General features: G+C 38.8%; 3 protein-coding genes across 6 annotated transcripts; 2 read left to right on the plus strand and 1 right to left on the minus strand.

The window, feature by feature from the left end:
• The first annotated feature begins 312 nt into the window (after positions 1–312).
• Mtrnapol (mitochondrial RNA polymerase) lies at positions 313–7,819 on the plus strand. 2 transcript variants are annotated; one of them, XM_083053790.1, is made up of 12 exons: positions 313–560; positions 991–1,104; positions 1,205–1,407; positions 1,538–1,719; positions 1,812–2,200; positions 2,722–3,068; positions 3,648–3,917; positions 4,289–6,042; positions 6,113–6,284; positions 6,364–6,467; positions 6,629–7,605; positions 7,684–7,819. In XM_083053790.1, the coding sequence occupies exons 1-11, from the start codon at positions 434–436 to the stop codon at positions 6,738–6,740; spliced, it is 3,774 nt and encodes a 1,257-aa protein (XP_082909916.1). In that variant the 5' UTR covers positions 313–433; the 3' UTR covers positions 6,741–7,605; positions 7,684–7,819. The 2 variants fall into 2 exon arrangements, with proteins under 2 accessions (XP_082909916.1, XP_082909917.1); XM_083053791.1 differs by having other exon boundaries at positions 313–548.
• A 63-nt stretch (positions 7,820–7,882) lies between these two features.
• LOC145945022 (tetratricopeptide repeat protein 21B) lies at positions 7,883–15,250 on the plus strand. 2 transcript variants are annotated; one of them, XM_083053787.1, is made up of 10 exons: positions 7,883–8,059; positions 8,918–10,117; positions 10,301–10,555; positions 10,630–11,351; positions 11,457–11,773; positions 11,904–12,241; positions 12,406–12,613; positions 12,694–13,007; positions 13,131–13,524; positions 13,835–15,250. In XM_083053787.1, exons 2-10 carry the CDS (start codon positions 8,972–8,974, stop codon positions 14,071–14,073), a joined length of 3,933 nt encoding a protein of 1,310 aa, XP_082909913.1. In that variant the 5' UTR covers positions 7,883–8,059; positions 8,918–8,971; the 3' UTR covers positions 14,074–15,250. The 2 variants fall into 2 exon arrangements, with proteins under 2 accessions (XP_082909913.1, XP_082909914.1); XM_083053788.1 differs by having other exon boundaries at positions 10,633–11,351.
• On the minus strand, positions 14,073–18,886 carry Lovit (loss of visual transmission). Of its 2 annotated transcripts, XM_083053792.1 has the most exons (9): positions 18,661–18,886; positions 17,928–18,188; positions 17,459–17,721; positions 17,075–17,332; positions 16,035–16,285; positions 15,793–15,918; positions 15,458–15,613; positions 14,852–15,091; positions 14,073–14,716 (listed from the first exon to the last, which is right to left on the minus strand). In XM_083053792.1, exons 2-9 carry the CDS (start codon positions 18,125–18,127, stop codon positions 14,321–14,323), a joined length of 1,890 nt encoding a protein of 629 aa, XP_082909918.1. In that variant the 5' UTR covers positions 18,128–18,188; positions 18,661–18,886; the 3' UTR covers positions 14,073–14,320. The 2 variants fall into 2 exon arrangements, with proteins under 2 accessions (XP_082909918.1, XP_082909919.1); XM_083053793.1 differs by lacking the exon at positions 18,661–18,886 and having other exon boundaries at positions 17,928–18,587.
• Positions 18,887–19,274: the final 388 nt, after the last annotated feature.

A 19,274-nucleotide genomic window follows, 5' to 3' on the forward strand; every position in this document is an offset into this window, starting at 1 on the left:
CTCTGAATATTTTTCAAATGTATAAATTATAATAAATAATATACTATTATTAATAAATAATAAATAAATAAATAATTAATAAATAAGTTCAATTAATAATACAAATTCACGTAAGACTCCATCAAACCTATCAAAGGGCTGGAATTCCGAAATGACAGTATTGGAAATCTATTTTATGTCATGCATATTATATAATAATTATACATATAATATTATATAATTTTCAAGAGTTTTTGCAGTAACAATATTATTCAAGTCGTATATGTTTGGTTTTATATTTACTACCACCACGCTTGCGCGAAAGTGCCGCTTCAGGCTTCAGTTCTTCAGTAGCGAATGTCGCGACATGGCGGATGAAGGCATGTTTAGGTTAGCTGATCTCTCCGACATGGTCGATATTCTCGGCAATTGATGACCCGAACCTCGCACGAAGATGTTCAACTTCCTCAGGACCTCAGTCTCGATGCAGAACGCTCGTATTGTGTCAACGCGCTCGTTGTCAGTCTGCTCCTTCTGCAATCACTTCCATCATCTCGGATCTCTCAGACGTAAAGTAGCACGTGTGAACGCGTTTCTTTTATTTTAACGAAATAATACATTTGCGTTTCTTATTTTTAGAATTTTTTGGATATTGTCGACAGGCAAAGTAGAATTGCGTTATGAAATGGATTTAAAAAATCGTATTTTTTTATTTATTTATATACATTTGACGTTTTTATATATATATATTATATTTGTTATTTATATGTTACTCCAAACGATTTTTGTTATATGAGAAAGAAAAAATTTCCATTTTGCGATTCTAAACTGATTATTTGATAATGATCGAGCTTTTAATGCTGAAAATGATTTATTTTCATTCTTATTACTAGAAAGTAGCATCACTTTCTTAATGAAGTAATATTGTTAATGAGGAGAAATTAAGAAGCAATTGAATAAGTGAAAAAGGCTTATTTGTTTTCTGCTACAATTTATTTTACGTACTTTCAGCGTCGAGATACACTTTGCTTCGTCATTATGCAACAACCGATACCATAGAACTGCATGCTCCTTGGAAGAAGAAGACTAAGCGTCGCTCTAAGAAATATGCGGAGTTATTAGAAGGTATATTTTAATACTTATACTAATATAGACATATAATTAAAAAAAAACGAATGATTAGTGAATAACAAGTAACTAATTATTTTATTGTATCATCTTACAGTAACAGATCACACAACTAACAACAGAAAAGCAGCAGTGCACAAGTTAAACTCTGCTCATGTGTCTATATTAGTTGATCAGCCCGATGTGACGCTGGATAAATTGCACAGGATTTCTAATTTTCATCTTGATAAGAAAACAACTTCGACACAAGCTGAAGATACACAAGCTAAAGCTGTTCCTAAAAAAGATTTGGTTTATACTGTAAGTGGATTAAATTTTGTTGTAACATTTTTTACACAAAAGATTGAAATTAGTTGAAACACAATTTTGTGTAGAAATTTTGATTCTATTTAAATTCTATTTCGTTCACACAAAGTAATGTCGATTTCAGGAAGACAAGACGGACGCATCTTACAATGTACTTAAAGACTCTGATGAATATTTAAAAGACAAATCTACTGTCGTGGAGGATCTAAAGGAATATGCCATGAGCGATAATACTATGTTGATTAAGGATTCCTCTTTTTTGGATACGTTGCAAAGTGATAACGCAGATAAGAGTCAGGACGACATGTAAGTATGAGTGTAGTCAGGACATTTTGTAAGACATTATAGTCAGGACATTTTGTCTTCGTCTTCTTTATCCACCTAATTCGCTTTTTCAGTATGCAGATGTTTCCCAAGCACGACGAGGTTCCAAATCCATCCACCGCGCTTACCGTCACGACGAAAAAGGATCACAACGAAAATTTTCTTTCCGGTCAGAACTTGATATCTCAATTACGGGCGCACATGGACGTCTACATACAGACCGGAATGTCGAGCAGAGCCTTCAAGATGTTGATGTTGAATAAGGATCAACTCAAGCGCAGCAACATTTCCGCTGTCACATTATATAATCTGCTCATGGAGACTTACGTTTCTAACGCGCGCCTGGAAAAGGTTCTCGAAATCTACAGACTGATGAAGGTGAATTCTGTCCAACCAAATTCACGAACATATGCTCTCATGTTCGAAATGATCGGAAGAATGAAGAATGACGAAAAACGAATAGGTGTGTGAATGGATTAATATCTTGGCTTTTGAAGATAACGATATTTTGTAATTGTAAAAAATTTGGTAAAAGAGCATATAAAATCGTTTTTAATTTAAATCATAATTACAAAGATATAAGTTTACACAAGAGAAAGTTAAACATAATAGAGTAATTTAATAGAAATAACAATGCTTTAATAAAATTAATTACTAATCTTATATAATTAATAATCTTATTATTTAAAAATCTGTATAGTTAATTAATAATCTTATATAAGAAAAATTAAAATTAAAATTTCTAAAATAAATAAAAACTAATAATTAATATATATTACATATTATTATATGTATATTTTGCAAAATTTTTGTTAATAGTATATAATATATTCTATAAAGTATATTATACTATATATTCTATAAAATATACTAATTATGTCTAATATATTATTTATTAGTCTTTTTTAATTGTATATTATAAAATATATATTGTAATTTAAGTTTTTTTTGTTTAACTTATGATGCTTCCATGATTTCTTGCAGATTGCGCGACAGAAGTGGCGGAGGATATGAGTCGTGGAGGCGTCTCCTTTGACGACGTAATGAACACGCAGATGAGTGCGACGCAACGCGATACCGTTTTTCGCTGTATTCAATTTTTGGATCCGCAATATCAAGTCCAGTATAGAGAAATCGATAGCGCATACAACTGCAAATTATCACGGAATCTGATGAAGAACAGTAACTATCAGAGCCCGGCCAAGGGAGTGGTAGAAATAAATGAGCTGCGAGACATGGTGCGTAAACAGGTTGATATGGAGAGACAGTGCGAACTGGAGGTGAAGAGTATCGCGCTGTTCACCGGAGATCCCGACGTTAGGCAGCAAGCTGTAAGTTAACTCTGTTAAATTAAATATCCTAGATATAATTCTAATTTTTATTTTACATTTATATTATTATATATATTATAAAGTTCTTTTTTTATCAAATATATTAATATATATTTTATAAAAAAACTATATAATATATATAATAAATATATTTTATAGAATATATTATATTAACAATATATTTTGTAAAATATATATATATTATAATATGTAATATATATTAATTATTAGTCTTTATTTAATTTAGAAATTTTAATTTTAATTTTTCTATAAGATCATTATTTATGTAATTAATTTTATTAAAGCATTGTTCTATTAAATTACTCTATTATGTTTTTTTTTATTTTTAATCTTAAGTCAATTTTGTTTGCGTTTAACTTTCTCTTGTGTAAACTTATATTTTTATAATTACTTAAAATAATTTTATATGCTCTTGTGTATAAAATTAATTATTTGAAGAGAAATTATGAGAAAAAAAATTATATTACATATATATATATATATATATATATATCTAAATAATAATTTTTTATAAAAATACAAATAATTAGTTAATTATAATATTGTATTTTTATTTAGATCGAACGAATCACGGAATGGGAAAAATCTTGGAAAACAGTAGTGACGCATGCTTTCGAGAGGAACTTGACTTATCAGAAACAGAAGGAGCTGATGATGAAACCCGATTTCAAAGCATTACACCCGTTTCTGGAAGTGCTGCCCAAGGAGGAGTATATCAACGCGATTCTACGTGAAATTAACGAATTAGCCAAATTCTCCGACGCGTATAGCACTTCCATGACGAATCTATATTTAGCACTAGGAAAAAATATTTACAAAAAGTATGAGGTACATAGTACTTATCAAAAATTCTTTGCTTTGTTTTATTTTTCTCGTGTTATTTTATTATTATACATTTTTCATGTATATTTTTTTTAGTTTCTTATATATTATATTATATATTGTATATTTAATTAATATAATATACAATATAATATATATAGTATAATATATATAATAATTATAATATATATTTAATATATATTTAATATAATATAATATAATATAATATAATATAATATAATATAATATATATAATAATTATAATATATATAATATAATATAGTTTTTCTAATATATTTTATCTTAATTGTGCTAAGAAAAGAACACTTCTAAACGTTGCATTATTAAATTTATTTTATAAATACTTTACGTTTTAGTTTCAGCGAAAGCTGAAGGCTGGTGTTATAAAAAACTCCATTAAAATCTACGACAAATATTTGGAATGGTACATGCAGAAGAAGCCGGTTGACAGTGTTAACGGACGTGTCAAGTGGCAACAACTCGCTCAGAAGGCCAACCGATCCGGCGTTTGCTCCGAGATGACGGTGCCAGAGTGGCCGCGTAACGTTCTGCTGAACGTCGGCGAATTTCTGTATAAAATCATCCTGAACAACGTGAAGATCCCTCACGTGTCCAAGCCTGACGCGTCCGAGCGACAGATACCCGCGTTCTACTTGCTCTTCAGAAAACAGACTAATACTTTCTTGATGGAGGAGATCAAGCCGCATCCTTACCTGCACAGGCTCTACAAGGACTCGCATCCAGAAACGTTGACCTTCGAAACGATTCTCTTGCCGACGTGCTCGCCGCCGCGTCCCTGGGTCGACATAGACACCGGCGGCTACCTGTTCTCTAAAGTGAGCTTCATCCGTGATCCGTATATGACGCCAACTCTATTGCTAAAAAATACACCGACGAGGCAACTGTATCCCGCGCTCGACTGCCTGAATCAGCTCGGTTCGACTCCATGGAGAATCAACGTGCCTATGTTAGATATTCTGATTCAGATCTTCCGCGAGGGAGGCTCGGAAAAGTTGGACGTACCTCAACCACCCTCGGCACTGCCGTCCCTGTCCGAATTGATCTCGTCGAACGACATGACTAAGAGTAAGGTAGCGAAATTGGCGCTTCAACTCAGACGCAGGAAGAACGAAATGTATTCGCTGTGGTGCGATTGTCTCTATAAATTATCCCTCGCTAATCACTTCAGGGACAAGGTATTCTGGTTACCGCATAATCTGGATTTTAGAGGCAGAGCTTACCCGGTGCCACCTCACTTGACCCATCTCGCCGCGGATTTGGGTCGTTCGGTTCTTATGTTCGCCAAGGGAAAGCCTCTAGGTCCTAAGGGTCTGGACTGGTTGAAGATTCACACGATAAACTTGACCGGGCTGAAGAAGAGGGAGCCGATAGACGCGCGGTTAAAATTCGCGAATGAGATACTAGACCTGATTGTGGATAGCGCGAGGAATCCCTTGACGGGAGAGATGTGGTGGACCAAGTCCGACGAGCCGTGGCAGACTTTAGCAGCGTGCAAGGAGATAGACAATGCTCTGCAGTCTCCGAACGTAGAGAAGTACGTTTGCAGACTACCGATTCACCAAGACGGCAGTTGCAACGGATTGCAGCATTACGCCGCCCTCGGGAGAGATCAGATCGGAGCGGAGAGCGTGAACTTGTGTCCCTCGGAGACGCCACAGGATGTATACAGCGTCGTTGCCTCCATGGTCGACGAATACAGAAAGAAGGACGCGGAGGCCGGCGACGAAGTGGCCAGAGCCTTGGAGGGATACGTCACGAGGAAGGTCATCAAGCAGACTGTGATGACCACGGTGTACGGCGTGACAAAATTCGGCGGTAGACTTCAAATAGCTCGACAACTGAGCGACCTGAAGGAGTTCAATCAGGATTACACTTGGACCGGCAGTCTCTACCTGGTCGAGAAGACGTTCCAGTCCCTCCGGACTATGTTCACCAGCGCGAAAGAGATCCAGGATTGGTTCACGGACTGCGCCCGTGTCATCTCCATCAGATGCAACCAATACGTGCAGTGGGTGACTCCCCTAGGTCTTCCGGTCCTGCAACCCTACTTCAAGCGTGTCAAGTCGTCTAGTCAGAACAAGCTCATCAGGTGAGCTCATCAGATCTCGTGTTGAACTTTATTTATGGATAGAGTTGAGACAAATCTATGCTGTTTGCAGGAAGCCGGACACTCTGAAGCAAAAGAATGCCTTTCCGCCGAATTTCATCCACTCGTTGGACTCCAGTCACATGATGCTGACTAGCCTGCATTCCGAACAAGCGGGGATCACCTTCATGTCGGTACACGATTGTTTCTGGACTCATGCCTGCACCGTAGACATTATGAATAGAGTAAGAAACATTATATGTCTTATTTCGTTGATTTTGTTTTTAAATATCGCATCAATATATACCATTTCGTTTTCTTTAGATCTGTCGAGAACAATTTATCGCGCTTCACTGCGAGCCTATTCTCGAAGATTTATCCAAGTTCCTTAATGAGCGATACGAAAAGCACTTTATCAGTGGCCAGAGGTAAGTTGCTAAGAGCTATAAGAAAAATCTGAAGATTAAGAATCCAGAGGCATATGTATAAAAATTATATGAAATTCAGAAAAAATAAAATGTTACATAAATATTTAACTAGAATTAACTCGTTAAAATTACTTAGCTAAATTACTCAATTAAAATTTCAGGCTCGTAAAGCAAAGAGACAACGATCTTTCAATGGAGATTTTTAAGAAGCTACCGAAGAAGGGTGATTTCGACATCAACAAAGTCCAATCGTCTCGATACTTCTTTAGTTGAACTTTAGATGTATCTTTATGTGTTTCGAAGAAACATAAATTTATCATTAAATGTATACAATGCTTACGATGCATGAATGTAAACCTTTACCTTATATTGTTAATTCTTTATAACATATGACTTGGTCTCGATGCAGGCTACATATGTTGGTTCAATAAAATGTTGAAATATGTAATAGAGATCATATATATTCTGCGCTATATAAGATCTTGTACATATAAACAATTTTTTCTCAAATATCTTCTAATTGCAAACTAAACTTTTCTAAAGACAAATGCAAAAATTATTGCTCTAATTATATTTAACTCTTATTATTTTTTCTGCATAAAAAGATGGAAAATATGACTATATTGTAAATTCTGGTTCTTCTCTCTGCTGAATTCAAAGATAATGCAGATTTCTGTAATACTTTTAGCAGTTGCCAGGCAACGGCTGGTTGTCAACGTTGACGTAACCTCTAATTATTTTCATTTGTCATGATTTTGCATTAATATATCAATATATATTTTAGCAAAATATATAAAACTGCTGAAATAATCGACCAAATAAATGAAACTAGCAATAAGCAATATAATACGCCATCGACGACTCCTGCACGTCGTTCATCACAACGTGAATCGTGGCACTTTTTATGTTAAGCTGGACGATGAATGTAAGGCTGTAGAAAATATGAAGAAATGTAGAATAAAATTTTTATAATATATTACATATATAAATATATATAAAAAAATTATATAAAATTATTGGTTGCGTGGCAGCACGAGCAGTGTTACGATACAAAACTGATGGGAAGATCCTGTACATGCAATCGGTGTCTGTTCCTACTGAATATACAGGCCAAGGTTTAGCACGACTCTTAGCCGAGGTATGAAAGTTGTATGATTTAATTTGCAAAAATAAATCTTAAAGTGTTTGTGAAACAGTTTACATATGTTTCAGACAGCATTTACGTACGCTATAGTAAATAATTATTACATGTACTTGAGATGCGAGTACCTGCAAAAGTATTATCGTACGGTGAAGAATTCTGACTTGGAGGAACGCATCGTTGGTCCACCTCATATCCTTAACGGTCCTGATTCAGCAAGTTTGGATTCTGATATTAATAAGCTGCCAGATCCAGAAGATTTCAAGTTTTAATTTTTAATGATTCACAGTACAAGGTTTTCAAAACCTCTGAGAACTACATACTGTGCTCAATCTAATTATATGTTCAAAAAATTATTTAGAAACTTGAATATTTAAGGATCTCTAGGATTCTGCAAAATTCACCATGGATTTAAGATATTTTAAAAGTCAGAGAAGAAGTTGGCAATAATGTAAGATTTTTTTAAAATTTAAATCTCTTAAAAAAGGATTCCAAATACATGGGATTTTGGCTTTCGATGAAATTGGCTGTTTTTTTTTTTTTTTTATATGTTGTAGCTTATGTCCTGCTAAACGAAAGATATAATAGCCTCAAAGTTAAAAATTGGATAGTTATTGAGTTACAGCCAGTTAAACAACTTGTAGAGCTCAAGTTTTTCATATTTGACTGGCTTTTACAGCCGGTCAGTAACTGTCTATTATTTAGCTTTTTGAGCCTATTACATTTTTTGTTCAGCAGATCATAAACTACAATATATGAGAAAATCAGCTGATCTTATCAAGATTTAATTTTATATGATTAGTATAGGGTTTTTGAACTTGTATAAAATCCTAGATGAAATTGAATCTCGGTAAAATCAGCTAATTTTCTCACATGTAACTTGACTTACTGAACAAAAAATGTAATAGGTTCAAAGCTAAAAATAATAGATGGTTACTTATATTTACAACCAGTCAAACACAAAAAACTCGGACTTTGCGAGTTGTTTGACTGACTGTAACTCAGTAACTATTGAATATTTAGCTTTGAGGCTATTATATCTTTTGTTCAGCAAGTCATAAGCTACAACATATGAAAAAAACAGCCAATTCCACCGAAAGCCAAAATCCTATGTATTTGGTGCGAGGTCCTTTGTATTGTCAGATATTTATTTTAAATATATTTTATTAAATTAAATTATATTTATTAAGTTTTTATATTTAAAAATTTTTATGTGCAATTTTTAAATGCATTCAACAAAGTTCACAAAGACAAGAGAGACTCGTTTCATCCATTTGTATTTTGACATATATGTATATTTTATTTCTAGGATTGATTCAAAGATCTAAAAATAGTAAAAAGGATATAAAATCCAGAAGAAGAAATGGAGGAGACAGAATACATAACTCTGATAGAGTGGCATTGTCGCCAGCATTACTACAACGGTATGCTGGCCAGCGTCAAGCAGGCGCGCGACGTCTACCCGGATAGCGAGCGATTGAGGCTCCTGCTCTGCCTGGCGTACGTCCTCGTTGGCAAGAGTCACGAGGCCATCAAGGAGAGTTCAAGCTTGCTGAGCCATCCGGACTTTACGTTATCAGTATTGCTCGTGCAGAGCGTGGCGTTGGCTGATGCCGAGCGGAGCATCGTGACTCAGATGGAGAACAGGATACGAGATGAGCGCAGGAAGGCTTCCTGCGTCGCGCTGTATCTCGCAGCGTCCGTCTTACTTCTCGCTCGTCGTGCGGACAGGGCGAAAGAGTACGCGAACCGAGCGTATAAACTGAAACCTACGAATATTAACGTGCTGCTGGTCAAGGGATGGCTGGAGACCAGCTTGAGGTCTAGCGCCAGCGCTTCGGAGACAGGGAGCTTCTTCGATTCGGTCTTAAAGGAAGAGCCGAGGAACTTGAGCGCATTACTGGGTTCCGCGAAGGTGAAACAACACGCCGGAGAATATTCCGACGCTATTGCGATATTGAACTCTCTGATCGTGCGTTATCCCAAGCTGCCGCTGCCGCTCATAGAGAAGATGAGGTGTCTGTTAGCCGCCAAGGATTGGGAACAGGTGCTGGAGATGGTGAACCGAGTGCTGTCGATCGAGTTGAACAACCTGGACGCCATCAAGACGAGCTCGGTAGTGGCTCTCTGCAGAGACGGCAATCCCAGCGAGGGTTTACCACAGTTACAGTTATTTCTGCGCAACTTGCTGCTCGCCGAACCGAAGAACGAGTTCCTACTGATTGAAAACCTCCGCTTGTTCTCCGGTATCGCGTTCCAAGATCATGGAATCCTGTCGGAGCTGGCGCGAATGGCCGAGAAGATGTTGCAAGCAACGTCGTCGAGCAACGCGGAATTAATGGCGCAACTGGGCGATTTATACGTCGCGTTAGGCAACGTCAAGGACGCTGAGCGCTGGTACAAAAACGCTATTTGCGCGGATCAGTCCTCCTTCGTGGCACTCATGGGACTGGCTCATTGCCAGTTGTTGGAGGGATCTGCGGAGGATCTGGAGCAGGCGCGCCAACAGGTAAATAATAATTTTTTTATTTAAACATAAAAGATATATAATTAAGCCTCCATTTAGGCTCCAAACACCTAGCTAATTACAAGAGTGATACAATGGATCACCATGATCTAAATGTTGTCAGGGACTGCAATAGTACCACTCACTATGATTATATTACTACTATTACTAAGAAACATTTTGCAGGTGGAAATCTTGATGGAGATACAACCGCATTCGACGAATGTGCTGCTTCTATTCATGTCCGCAAAGATTGCCGCCAATGAAGATAACGTTAAAGCACTTGGCTATCTTGATGCAGCAGCGAACGTCTTACTGAAGAGTTGCAAGGGTCTCACCTATGGCTATGAGTATCTCAGCGAGCTTAAACCGAATTTATGTCTCGAGATTGCGAAGCAGCGATTGATGTATTCTTTGAATAAGTCGCTGATGAACGACGAGGTAACTTTGTTTAAAGAAGTCTCGGTTATGTCATCAATTTTCTTTTTATCTAATATTGCATTAAACTTTTTAAGCAGGGTAGTGCAATGGAAAAGGAACCGAGCGTTCGCTTGTTGGAACAGCTAGTGGAGGCCTGCCCGGGTTCCAGTGTAGCTATATTATTGCTCAGCAAGGCTAGAATGCAGAGAGGCGATTACGAGGGCGCGTTGACTCTGCTGAGAAGATTGTTGGATACCGTAGAACCATCCAATGCACAAGCGCATCTCACAATGGCTCAGATTCTGGCGTATCAGGGCAAGTATCAGCTCGCCTCACAGAGCCTAGAGGTCGGCCTGAGTTATAACTTTAAGATTCGGGACGAGCCGGTCTACCATCTGATCATCGGCATGGTGCAGCGACAGGCGGGCGACTTGGAAAATTGCGTTAAGAGCTGTCAGACGGCCATGTCACTGGCTAAATTAACCGGTGGCTCACACAGGAAATCCGACATGTCCGCGTCGGATCGGGCGACGTTATATCTGGAACTGATCGCGGTGTACAGTAAGACGAGACGGTTTGCCGAGGCGTTGGCCCTCGTCGAAGAGGCGAAGGCAAACCTTGCCGGCACTGCCGAGCTAGGAAGAATCACCATCGGCACTGCTGATATCTACTTGGAGATGGGAGAACTGGAGAACGCTGTCGCCTGCTTGCAGAATATTCATCCGGGGCAACCGTATTACTTGCAGGCGCACACCAAGTTGGCCGAGATCAACCTGAACTACAGGAAAGACCGTCAGGCGTTCGCCAAGTGTTTCAGGTACAGAGAGACTTTGATCTTTATCTAACATTTTTTTTCGATCTTATCTTAATACTTTTATGGACAAAATAATGAAAAGAATCAATTGATGTATGTGCTTTTCAGAGAATTGGTGGAACATTGTCCCGGACCGAAAACGTACAGCATGTTGGGTAACGCTTACATGTCCATACAAGAACCTGAAAGAGCGATAGAAGCGTACGAGCAGGCGCTCTCACAGAATCCGGTTGACAAGGTAGATATAGCGAATAAAATGGGTCAGGCACTCGTCAAGGCGCATCAGTACGCGAAGGCAATCAGCTATTACAAGGACATAGTAAAACAGGACAATTGTGGCGCTCTTAAATTAGATTTGGCCAAGCTATACATGAAGATGAAGCAGTACGACAAGGCGGAAGCAACCTTGGTGCAAGAGTTGCAAGGTAATCTTTTCAAGATTGATATAAATTAACATCAATCATTAGTAAATCTGAATCTATCTAGCCAAAACATATTTGTAACACATTTAAAGGTTATTTAATATAAAATTAATTTAATATAAATTTTATTTAGACAAGCGAAGCGATTCTGATATGCTGAGTTTGGAGACGCGAGGACAGGAGTTGCTGCTGCTCGCGAAAGTGCGCGAGAAGTCGGGTAACATTAAAAGCGCGTTACTCACTTTGAAGGAAGTCAAGGAGAATCAACACAGATATATTCAGCGTCTTTCAGCCATTTCGCCGGATGTCGCGGATCAGAAACATGCGCTTGCGAACATCTGTCTGACGATGGCCGACTATGCGTCGAGCTTGCGCAATTACGACGAAGCCATCGTGTATTACAAGGAGGCGCTGACTTACAAACACACGGACATGAACGCTCTGCTCTCTCTGGCGAAGCTATACATGCAGGTATAAATAAATAAATAAATAAATAACATTTCATTAAATATTAAATATCTTGACTGTTATAAATTAATATCTTGGTCTCTAATAGAAATATTAACAGGATTTTTATATTTAAGAAATAGAAGTAGAAAAATATTAATATAGATGAATATGAATTTGTATTGAAGATGAACAATTTGGAACGGTGCGCGCAAAATTGTTCCATCCTGTTGAACGCCGATCCCAACAACGAGGCTGCATCTGTGATGATGGCGGATCTCGCATTCCGGAAGGTGGATTTCGAAACCGCGGCGTTCCACTTTCGACAATTGCTGATGCGCCAACCCACCTATTGGACTGCCTTGGCGAGATTGATAGAGGTGTCGCGCAGAACAGGTTTAAATTAAAAAAAAATCTCTTCACATTCTCACTCGTTGAGTACTTTTGACAGACAATTAACAGTGATGGATCGTTAGGTGCTATGGACGACCTCGACGAGTGGCTGCAACGTGCTCAGACCACGATGGGTGCCGGCAACGTGGAGGCTGGCTTCTACTACTGCGCCGGATTACTCGATTGGCGAACGGGCAAGTTGAATTCTGCCCTTCGTAACTTCAATTATGCGCGACGTGACCCGGAATGGGGCCAGCAGGCGATCTACAACATGATCGAGATCTGTCTGGATCCCGACGACGATACCACACTGTCCAACGAAGCGTTCAACGACGAGGACGCGGAGTATCAGGATTCGAGGACGATGGCTTTAAGAACGGCCTATCGATTGCTTCAGGTTTTGATCAACTTTAATTGAAGAAAAATAAGAATAACGATTTCAAAATCTTATCTATGCTAAAATAGCCTACTCTCAAGAATCTACAAATAAATATTACACTTTTCAAATATATGATCGTAGGAATTGAACCCCAAGGGAAGTCCTCATGAGGAACTGACTCACAAGCTCCTCAGTAACTTCTTTCTGCTGGCTACCAAGCAAAAATCCAACATCGAGAAGGCCTTGCAGGACTGCACCGCGCTGGCCAGCCAGGAGACTTTGCGGGATCACGTTGGACCCGCGCTTGGCATGGCTACCGCTCATATTTTGCTGAAGCAAACGCCGCGCGCCCGCAATCATCTCAAGCGCGTCAGCAAGAACGTCTGGACGTTCGAGGACGCTGAATATTTGGAACGTTGCTGGTTGCTGCTGGCGGACATTTACGTGCAATCCAGTAAATATGATCTGGCGAACGAGCTGCTCAAACGGGTGCTGCAGCACAACGCTACCTGCGTGCGAGCTCATGAGCTGTCAGGTTGTTAAGACAAATTAAAACTATATATAAGATATATACAGGGTGCTACATTTAAATTTAGACGCCTAAACTTTAACATTCATTTTTTTAATCCTTTTTTAAATAACTAACAAGCTCTTCTCATGACGAATTCAATAGCCACTGAAGGTCATTGAAGGTTATTGAAGGTCAAAATGATAAATGCAGAGTTTAAATCAGTATCGAGTTATCCGAAAATTGTAAAATAGAGATTATTATTAAATAGTATTTTAATTCTTTGTTGTTATCATTAATTATCTAAAATTAATTGTGATTTTGATATCATTTTCAGGTTACATCGCCGAGAAGGATCAGAATTATCGAGAAGCGGCGGCGAGATATGCTCAGGCCTGGAAATGCGGCGGCAAGACGAAGCTATCGGTCGGCTACAAACTGGCCTATTGCTGCCTGAAGGCGAAGGCTTACGCCGAGGCTATCGATGCGTGCAACGAAGTGCTGAAACAGAACCCGGATTACCCAAGAATTAGAAAAGACATTCTGGAAAAGTGTATCAATAACCTTCGTACGTGAAATTTGTACATCGATCATTTATTTGTTATATGTTATACATATTGTACACACACATCCGTCCTTTGAATTCCGTCCGTTAATTAATCGAGCTCTATATCAGCTCAAGGGGAATAAATGCCTTAGACAATTAAAATGCACAATTAATACAACAGTAATATCTGAAACACTTGGCTGCGCTTCACGTAATGACAATGAACGGTCTATTAATTAAATATAGTTGGCAAACAATCAATTGACGAATCGAGATTCATAAGTCCAGATACATGATCTGCGTGGCCGAGGCTGCGCCGCACATCGCCAGAGCACTGGCCACGTACACCACCGCCGCGGTGGAGCCCGTGAGGCTGACGATCGTGCCCAGGCAACAGGACAGCAGGAATTGCGCGAGGAACACCATGGACGAGACGATGGCGACGTCGGTTCCCAGTCCGCGTACGAAACCGCTGGAAACTGAGTTCGAGTCGCTCGTGAGGGCGAAGGTTGAGGACGTGTGATAGTGCGCAACCAGTAGATACGGCATGGTGAACAACGTAGAATACATGACGCCAGCGGTCCACGAGAAAACGATGACGCCGACCTGGTGCTTCGTCAGTGCCATCAGCAACATGCCGACGCTGTAGAAGAGCAGCCCGTAGACGTAGACCTGAATATTTTCATAGAATGTAGAGCCAATTTGGTCTCGATTAATCCAAGACTAGTTTTTTCTTTTTGCGGTTTTTTCCTTGTCCAAAGTATATGTAAACCCTTTAAGCGGAACTCTGAAGCATATATTATATACCTTACGCGCGCGAAAACGCTGAATCAACCGCTCGATGATGAGCGAGTAGCACGAGCAGGACAGTGAGTACATGGACATTCCCCAGCATCCGAATCGTACACCCTCCTCGTAGAGCTCCCGTTCATTGGTATCAGCGAGTGCCCGCGGATTTCCACCGTAAACTGCCTCGCCCACGAAATCCGTGAAGTATAGGGAATAACACACGTGTGCCATCCAGCAGAACAGATTTGTCAAACAGACCTGGCGGCCCAGAATTTGCAATAAGTCGCGAGGAAAATCTCGAAAGTAGATTAGTATAGAAAGGTCCTTAAGATCTCTCGATTCAATACTTGTTCGATAAAAAAAGAATTGAAACTGTATAGTTAATTATGTAAAAAATAAAACACCCTATATAAAATATGTATAATTGACCTATTATTTTCTGGAAAATTATCTGATAAAAGCAAGTCGGATTAAACAGTATTTTTAGAATTGTGAAGTAAAATCGGGATTATCTGAAGAACGAAGCTTATAGAGAGAATGATATTGTATTCTCTCTAATAAAAAATAGGAATCCGAAAAGGAAAGAAAAAGAAGAAGATTATTTTTCAGCTATCTGATTTATACCTGACGGAGACTTTGCGGCATGTAAATGGTTGACAGCAGATATTCCTTTAAAGTCGCTCTGGGATTTGTTTCACTCTCGAAGCCATAGTTTACGTGGCTACCTCCGGAAACTGGTTCTTCAAGATGATCGGAGAGTTGCGGATCGTTGGTGAATTCCTTGATTAATAATTCATACTAACTCTTATTTAGGATTTAAGGAAGTAAAACGCGTTACTTGTAGATGTCTTTCGTTTAAGTCAAATGATAAAATCAAGGTCGGATTAAAAGTACTAAGACATTGTTAGACCTTAAAGTAGTCATTTGACGTCTAAATACCTGGGAATTTATGAACTTACTTCCTTCTTCAGGGGTTCCGCCTCGCGTTCAACATCGAGGGCACCGTAGGTCCTCGATGACTCGTCGTGGATGATCTTTTCGCGCTCATCTCGTTTGTTCTCCATCCCTTGGATTTCTTCCGTTGCCTGTATATAAACATGGAAGAAATTATACATCATCAGACTTCTTTATACGTATTTCGAAAACGAAATAGAATAAAAGCATAAACATATTATGTAAAACATAAAGAAGTAAAATCCACCTTGGACTCTTCCGCCTGCCTGTACTGATCTCTCTCGAGTACTTCGAGTGGGATCTCCTTGAAGCTGGTAATCGTGCATACAACGCAAATGACGAAGATGATCGAGATCAGAGTGAAGGTCACCTGCACGTGGCCACCTAGCATAGCGCCAAGCGAGGTAGCATCCCAATTAATGCCACCCAAACCGTAGCCCATGAAGCCCCCTAAGCCCGCCATTATGGTGAATGTGCTTAAGCCTCTAGCGTGGTCCTCTGAACATTTTTAGGATGTTAATACGATTAAATTTAAATTTTAAAAAATGTGTGTTTGTTAAAAGTATACGTTCACTTTCTATGCCTAATTCTCTCCAACGTTAAAAAAAAAGGACCAGGGACCAGGTTCAAATCCGGCCAGGCAGAAATACATCTTGGATTTATTCGATTGCCACCTCTCAGCAGACAATGGCAAACTGAGAGTATCTTGCTTAGAGAACTCTTCAAATCTGTCTGTTCTGAATTGGTAAAACTATAGGTCCTCTATAAATGTCTGCGAAAGACTATAAAAAAAGCGCCTACCACAGATTCATATAAATAGAGGAGTGTCACTCGACTTTGATAAGAAGTTACGGATTGGAGAGAGTTCGTTAAAAGATGGGTAAAGAAGAGTTCTCTAGGCAAGAGCTTTCACCGATTTGCCATCTCCTGCCTCTCTCTAGAGGTGACGATCAAATAAATTCAAGATGTGTTTTTGGCTGAATTTATTGAACCTCAGACCTATAGAGAGAGAACCCACAACTCATCGATCATACATAGTTTGATTTAAAAAAAAGACTGAAGAGATATACTTGAACAATACATTAAGAAAAATGAGATTGAGACAACAAATCATTGCTTCGCTATTTTTTCTACTTTGTAGAAAGTATTTTATTATAGGGCTATTATTTTTGGCAACTTCGAAGATTTGAAACTTTGACCTTCAAAGATCCTAATGTCGAAGCTTCGAATCTTTGAAGTTCGAATATTGAAACCTTCGAAGTAAATCACCAGCCCTATATACCTTACCGGGTATAGTGACGTCCAGGAGATAAGCTCTCGCTGGACTCTGACAAGCGTCTGCGTCAAAGTCGAGCAGCACCGTGCCGAGAATTGTGAAGAAGATACCCCAAGAGTGCGAGGAAGCTCTTTCAAAGGATTCAGACGTCTCCTTCACGGCCATCTTTGCTGTTGTGCGATGTCCGAGGGGAATCGTCTCGTTCATATGAGACAATCTATCACCGAATAGGTAACCGATGTGTTCACCATTCGGCACCAGAATGAGGCCTATAAGAAATAATAAATTTATTTATCTTAATTTTTTTATCGATTAACATAGAACAATTAATAATTAACAAATCTATATATGCCATCTTTTAATATTAGAATATGGCAAAAGCCTGTGTGACTTGCCTATGAAAACCCCGAGGGCCAGTAGGAGGATGAAGGGTCGCCTCCTGCCTTGCTTGAGTTTACAGCGATCGCTCATACTGCCGAAGATAGGCGTTACGAAGAAGCCTACGAGAGGACTTAGCGCCCACACAAGGGTCATACGCTGATGATCGACACCGATCTTCAACAACGTCGGCGAGACGAAGGCGGTTTCCGCCGCGTATGAAAACTCGATCCCCATCACGGCTGCCGACACTCGAACCAATTCGGCACGGGTTTTCCTCCTGAGATCATTAAAAAAATAATCCCGTATAAAGTTCTGCCATATTATTTCAGTTCCCAAGTAGCAAATTGACGTCATTAAACGTCAAAATGATGTCATCGACGTTAAAATGACGTACGCTTGCTACCTGGGTTGATTTACGTCGCGTAGGTAGAACTCTTTTTAAATACTCTCTGCTGAAACAAATGTATATCGAATTCTTTTCACCTGTAGATGTGAGAATAGTCTTCTAACGTGCGCTCCAACTTAGGCGGCCCTCGTAGATGATGCACCAGTCCGTTCAGACCTTGATCCAGATTCAGACCATTTTTCCATTCCTTCCACGCGCTCCATCGTTCCTTGATGGCTTCGCGGACACCGTGAATTCTACCCGCGAATCCCTCGTACTCGTGCAACTTGTCCACCATGATCGACCCTTATCTCGTACGATACAGGACGAGGCACTCGATAGTGTCAAGACACATCATCCTTGAAGAAGATGATCCAATAGCAATTGTCATATTCTTTCTCTCTCGCGTATCGACAAATGTCAGTCGTAAGAAATATTGTTGTTTTTTTTTATCAATTATATATTTACATTAATTAAAGTGTTGAAAAAATATAATTCCAGGTAGCAAGCGTACGTCATTTTGACGTCATTAGACATCATTAGACATCAAAATGACGTCATTTTAACGTTTAATGATGTCAGTTTGCTACTTGGGTTTAGAGACGATCATGAAAAAATATAAAGTGTACTAAATTGCGTAGTTTAATCACTAGTATAGTTTAATTATAACAATGCATAATTTAGTCGCGTAATTAATTCTTAATTTTTTTACTTGTGTTATCATAAGTAACAAATTATAAATTAATCTTAAAAAATCATAAAATTGTTTATTTTAATTTTTTCACATAAAGTATATAATTTTAATTGCTATTATTATACAACAATCATTACATATGTCAATTATATTAGTTTTTTCTCAGAAAACTCGATGATTTAACAATTTTTTATTGTTATCGCACTGTTATCCACGAATAATCCAAATAATAAGACAGGACGAAGCAGGACTTTCAATCTGAATCGTCCTAGATCGTCGACGGTATTTCGGCAAAGGTACGACGAAGAATTGTTTGCGAGTTGGATGGACCACATCATCGCGGCCGACTAGCGAACGCGGACGGACGAGGGACGACTGAGCTGATCGCAAGCGCGAAAGCTCGAGAAAAGCCCGCGCAATCTCGGACAGGCACTCGCAAGACAGTTCTTGATTGAATTTCTCGCGTATGGGCTAGCAAAACACAGCTTGTTGTCCCCGAAATCTTATGATATTTACAAGGCGTTTCTAAATAAGTACGAAAAAACATTAGGAAATGATTCTTTGTCGAAAATTATATATATAAGGGGGATTTCTTATATAAACATATATCCCTCCCTGAAGAGTTAAACTCCTCCAAAGAGGGAGGTAAAAATTAGATTTTTAATTTTTTTCTCAAATTTTGGACAAGTTAAAAAAATGAAATTTGGATATTTTCCACTAGAAAATGGAATCTTTATTAATATATTAATTA

Source organism: Prenolepis imparis, unplaced genomic scaffold (assembly GCF_030444845.1).
Source record: "Prenolepis imparis isolate NDT839.2.m4 unplaced genomic scaffold, iyPreImpa1.0 SCAF_14, whole genome shotgun sequence".
NCBI classification, from domain to species: Eukaryota; Metazoa; Arthropoda; class Insecta; order Hymenoptera; family Formicidae; genus Prenolepis; species Prenolepis imparis.

Bases quoted from the DNA above. Each gene is read 5' to 3' on its own strand.
- Mtrnapol (XM_083053790.1), top strand. From the start codon at position 434: ATGTTCAACTTCCTCAGGACCTCAGTCTCGATGCAGAACGCTCGTATT. The intron at 1,408-1,537 runs GTAAGTGGATTA...TGTCGATTTCAG, and splicing joins AAAAAGATTTGGTTTATACT to GAAGACAAGACGGACGCATC. The intron at 6,468-6,628 runs GTAAGTTGCTAA...TTAAAATTTCAG, and splicing joins CACTTTATCAGTGGCCAGAG to GCTCGTAAAGCAAAGAGACA.
- Lovit (XM_083053792.1), bottom strand. From the start codon at position 18,127: ATGGTGGACAAGTTGCACGAGTACGAGGGATTCGCGGGTAGAATTCAC. The intron at 17,722-17,927 runs GTGAAAAGAATT...TAATGATCTCAG, and splicing joins GACTATTCTCACATCTACAG to GAGGAAAACCCGTGCCGAAT. The intron at 16,286-17,074 runs GTAAGGTATATA...AAAAATGTTCAG, and splicing joins CCTGGACGTCACTATACCCG to AGGACCACGCTAGAGGCTTA.
- LOC145945022 (XM_083053787.1), top strand. From the start codon at position 8,972: ATGGAGGAGACAGAATACATAACTCTGATAGAGTGGCATTGTCGCCAG. The intron at 10,118-10,300 runs GTAAATAATAAT...AACATTTTGCAG, and splicing joins TGGAGCAGGCGCGCCAACAG to GTGGAAATCTTGATGGAGAT. The intron at 11,352-11,456 runs GTACAGAGAGAC...TGTGCTTTTCAG, and splicing joins GCGTTCGCCAAGTGTTTCAG to AGAATTGGTGGAACATTGTC.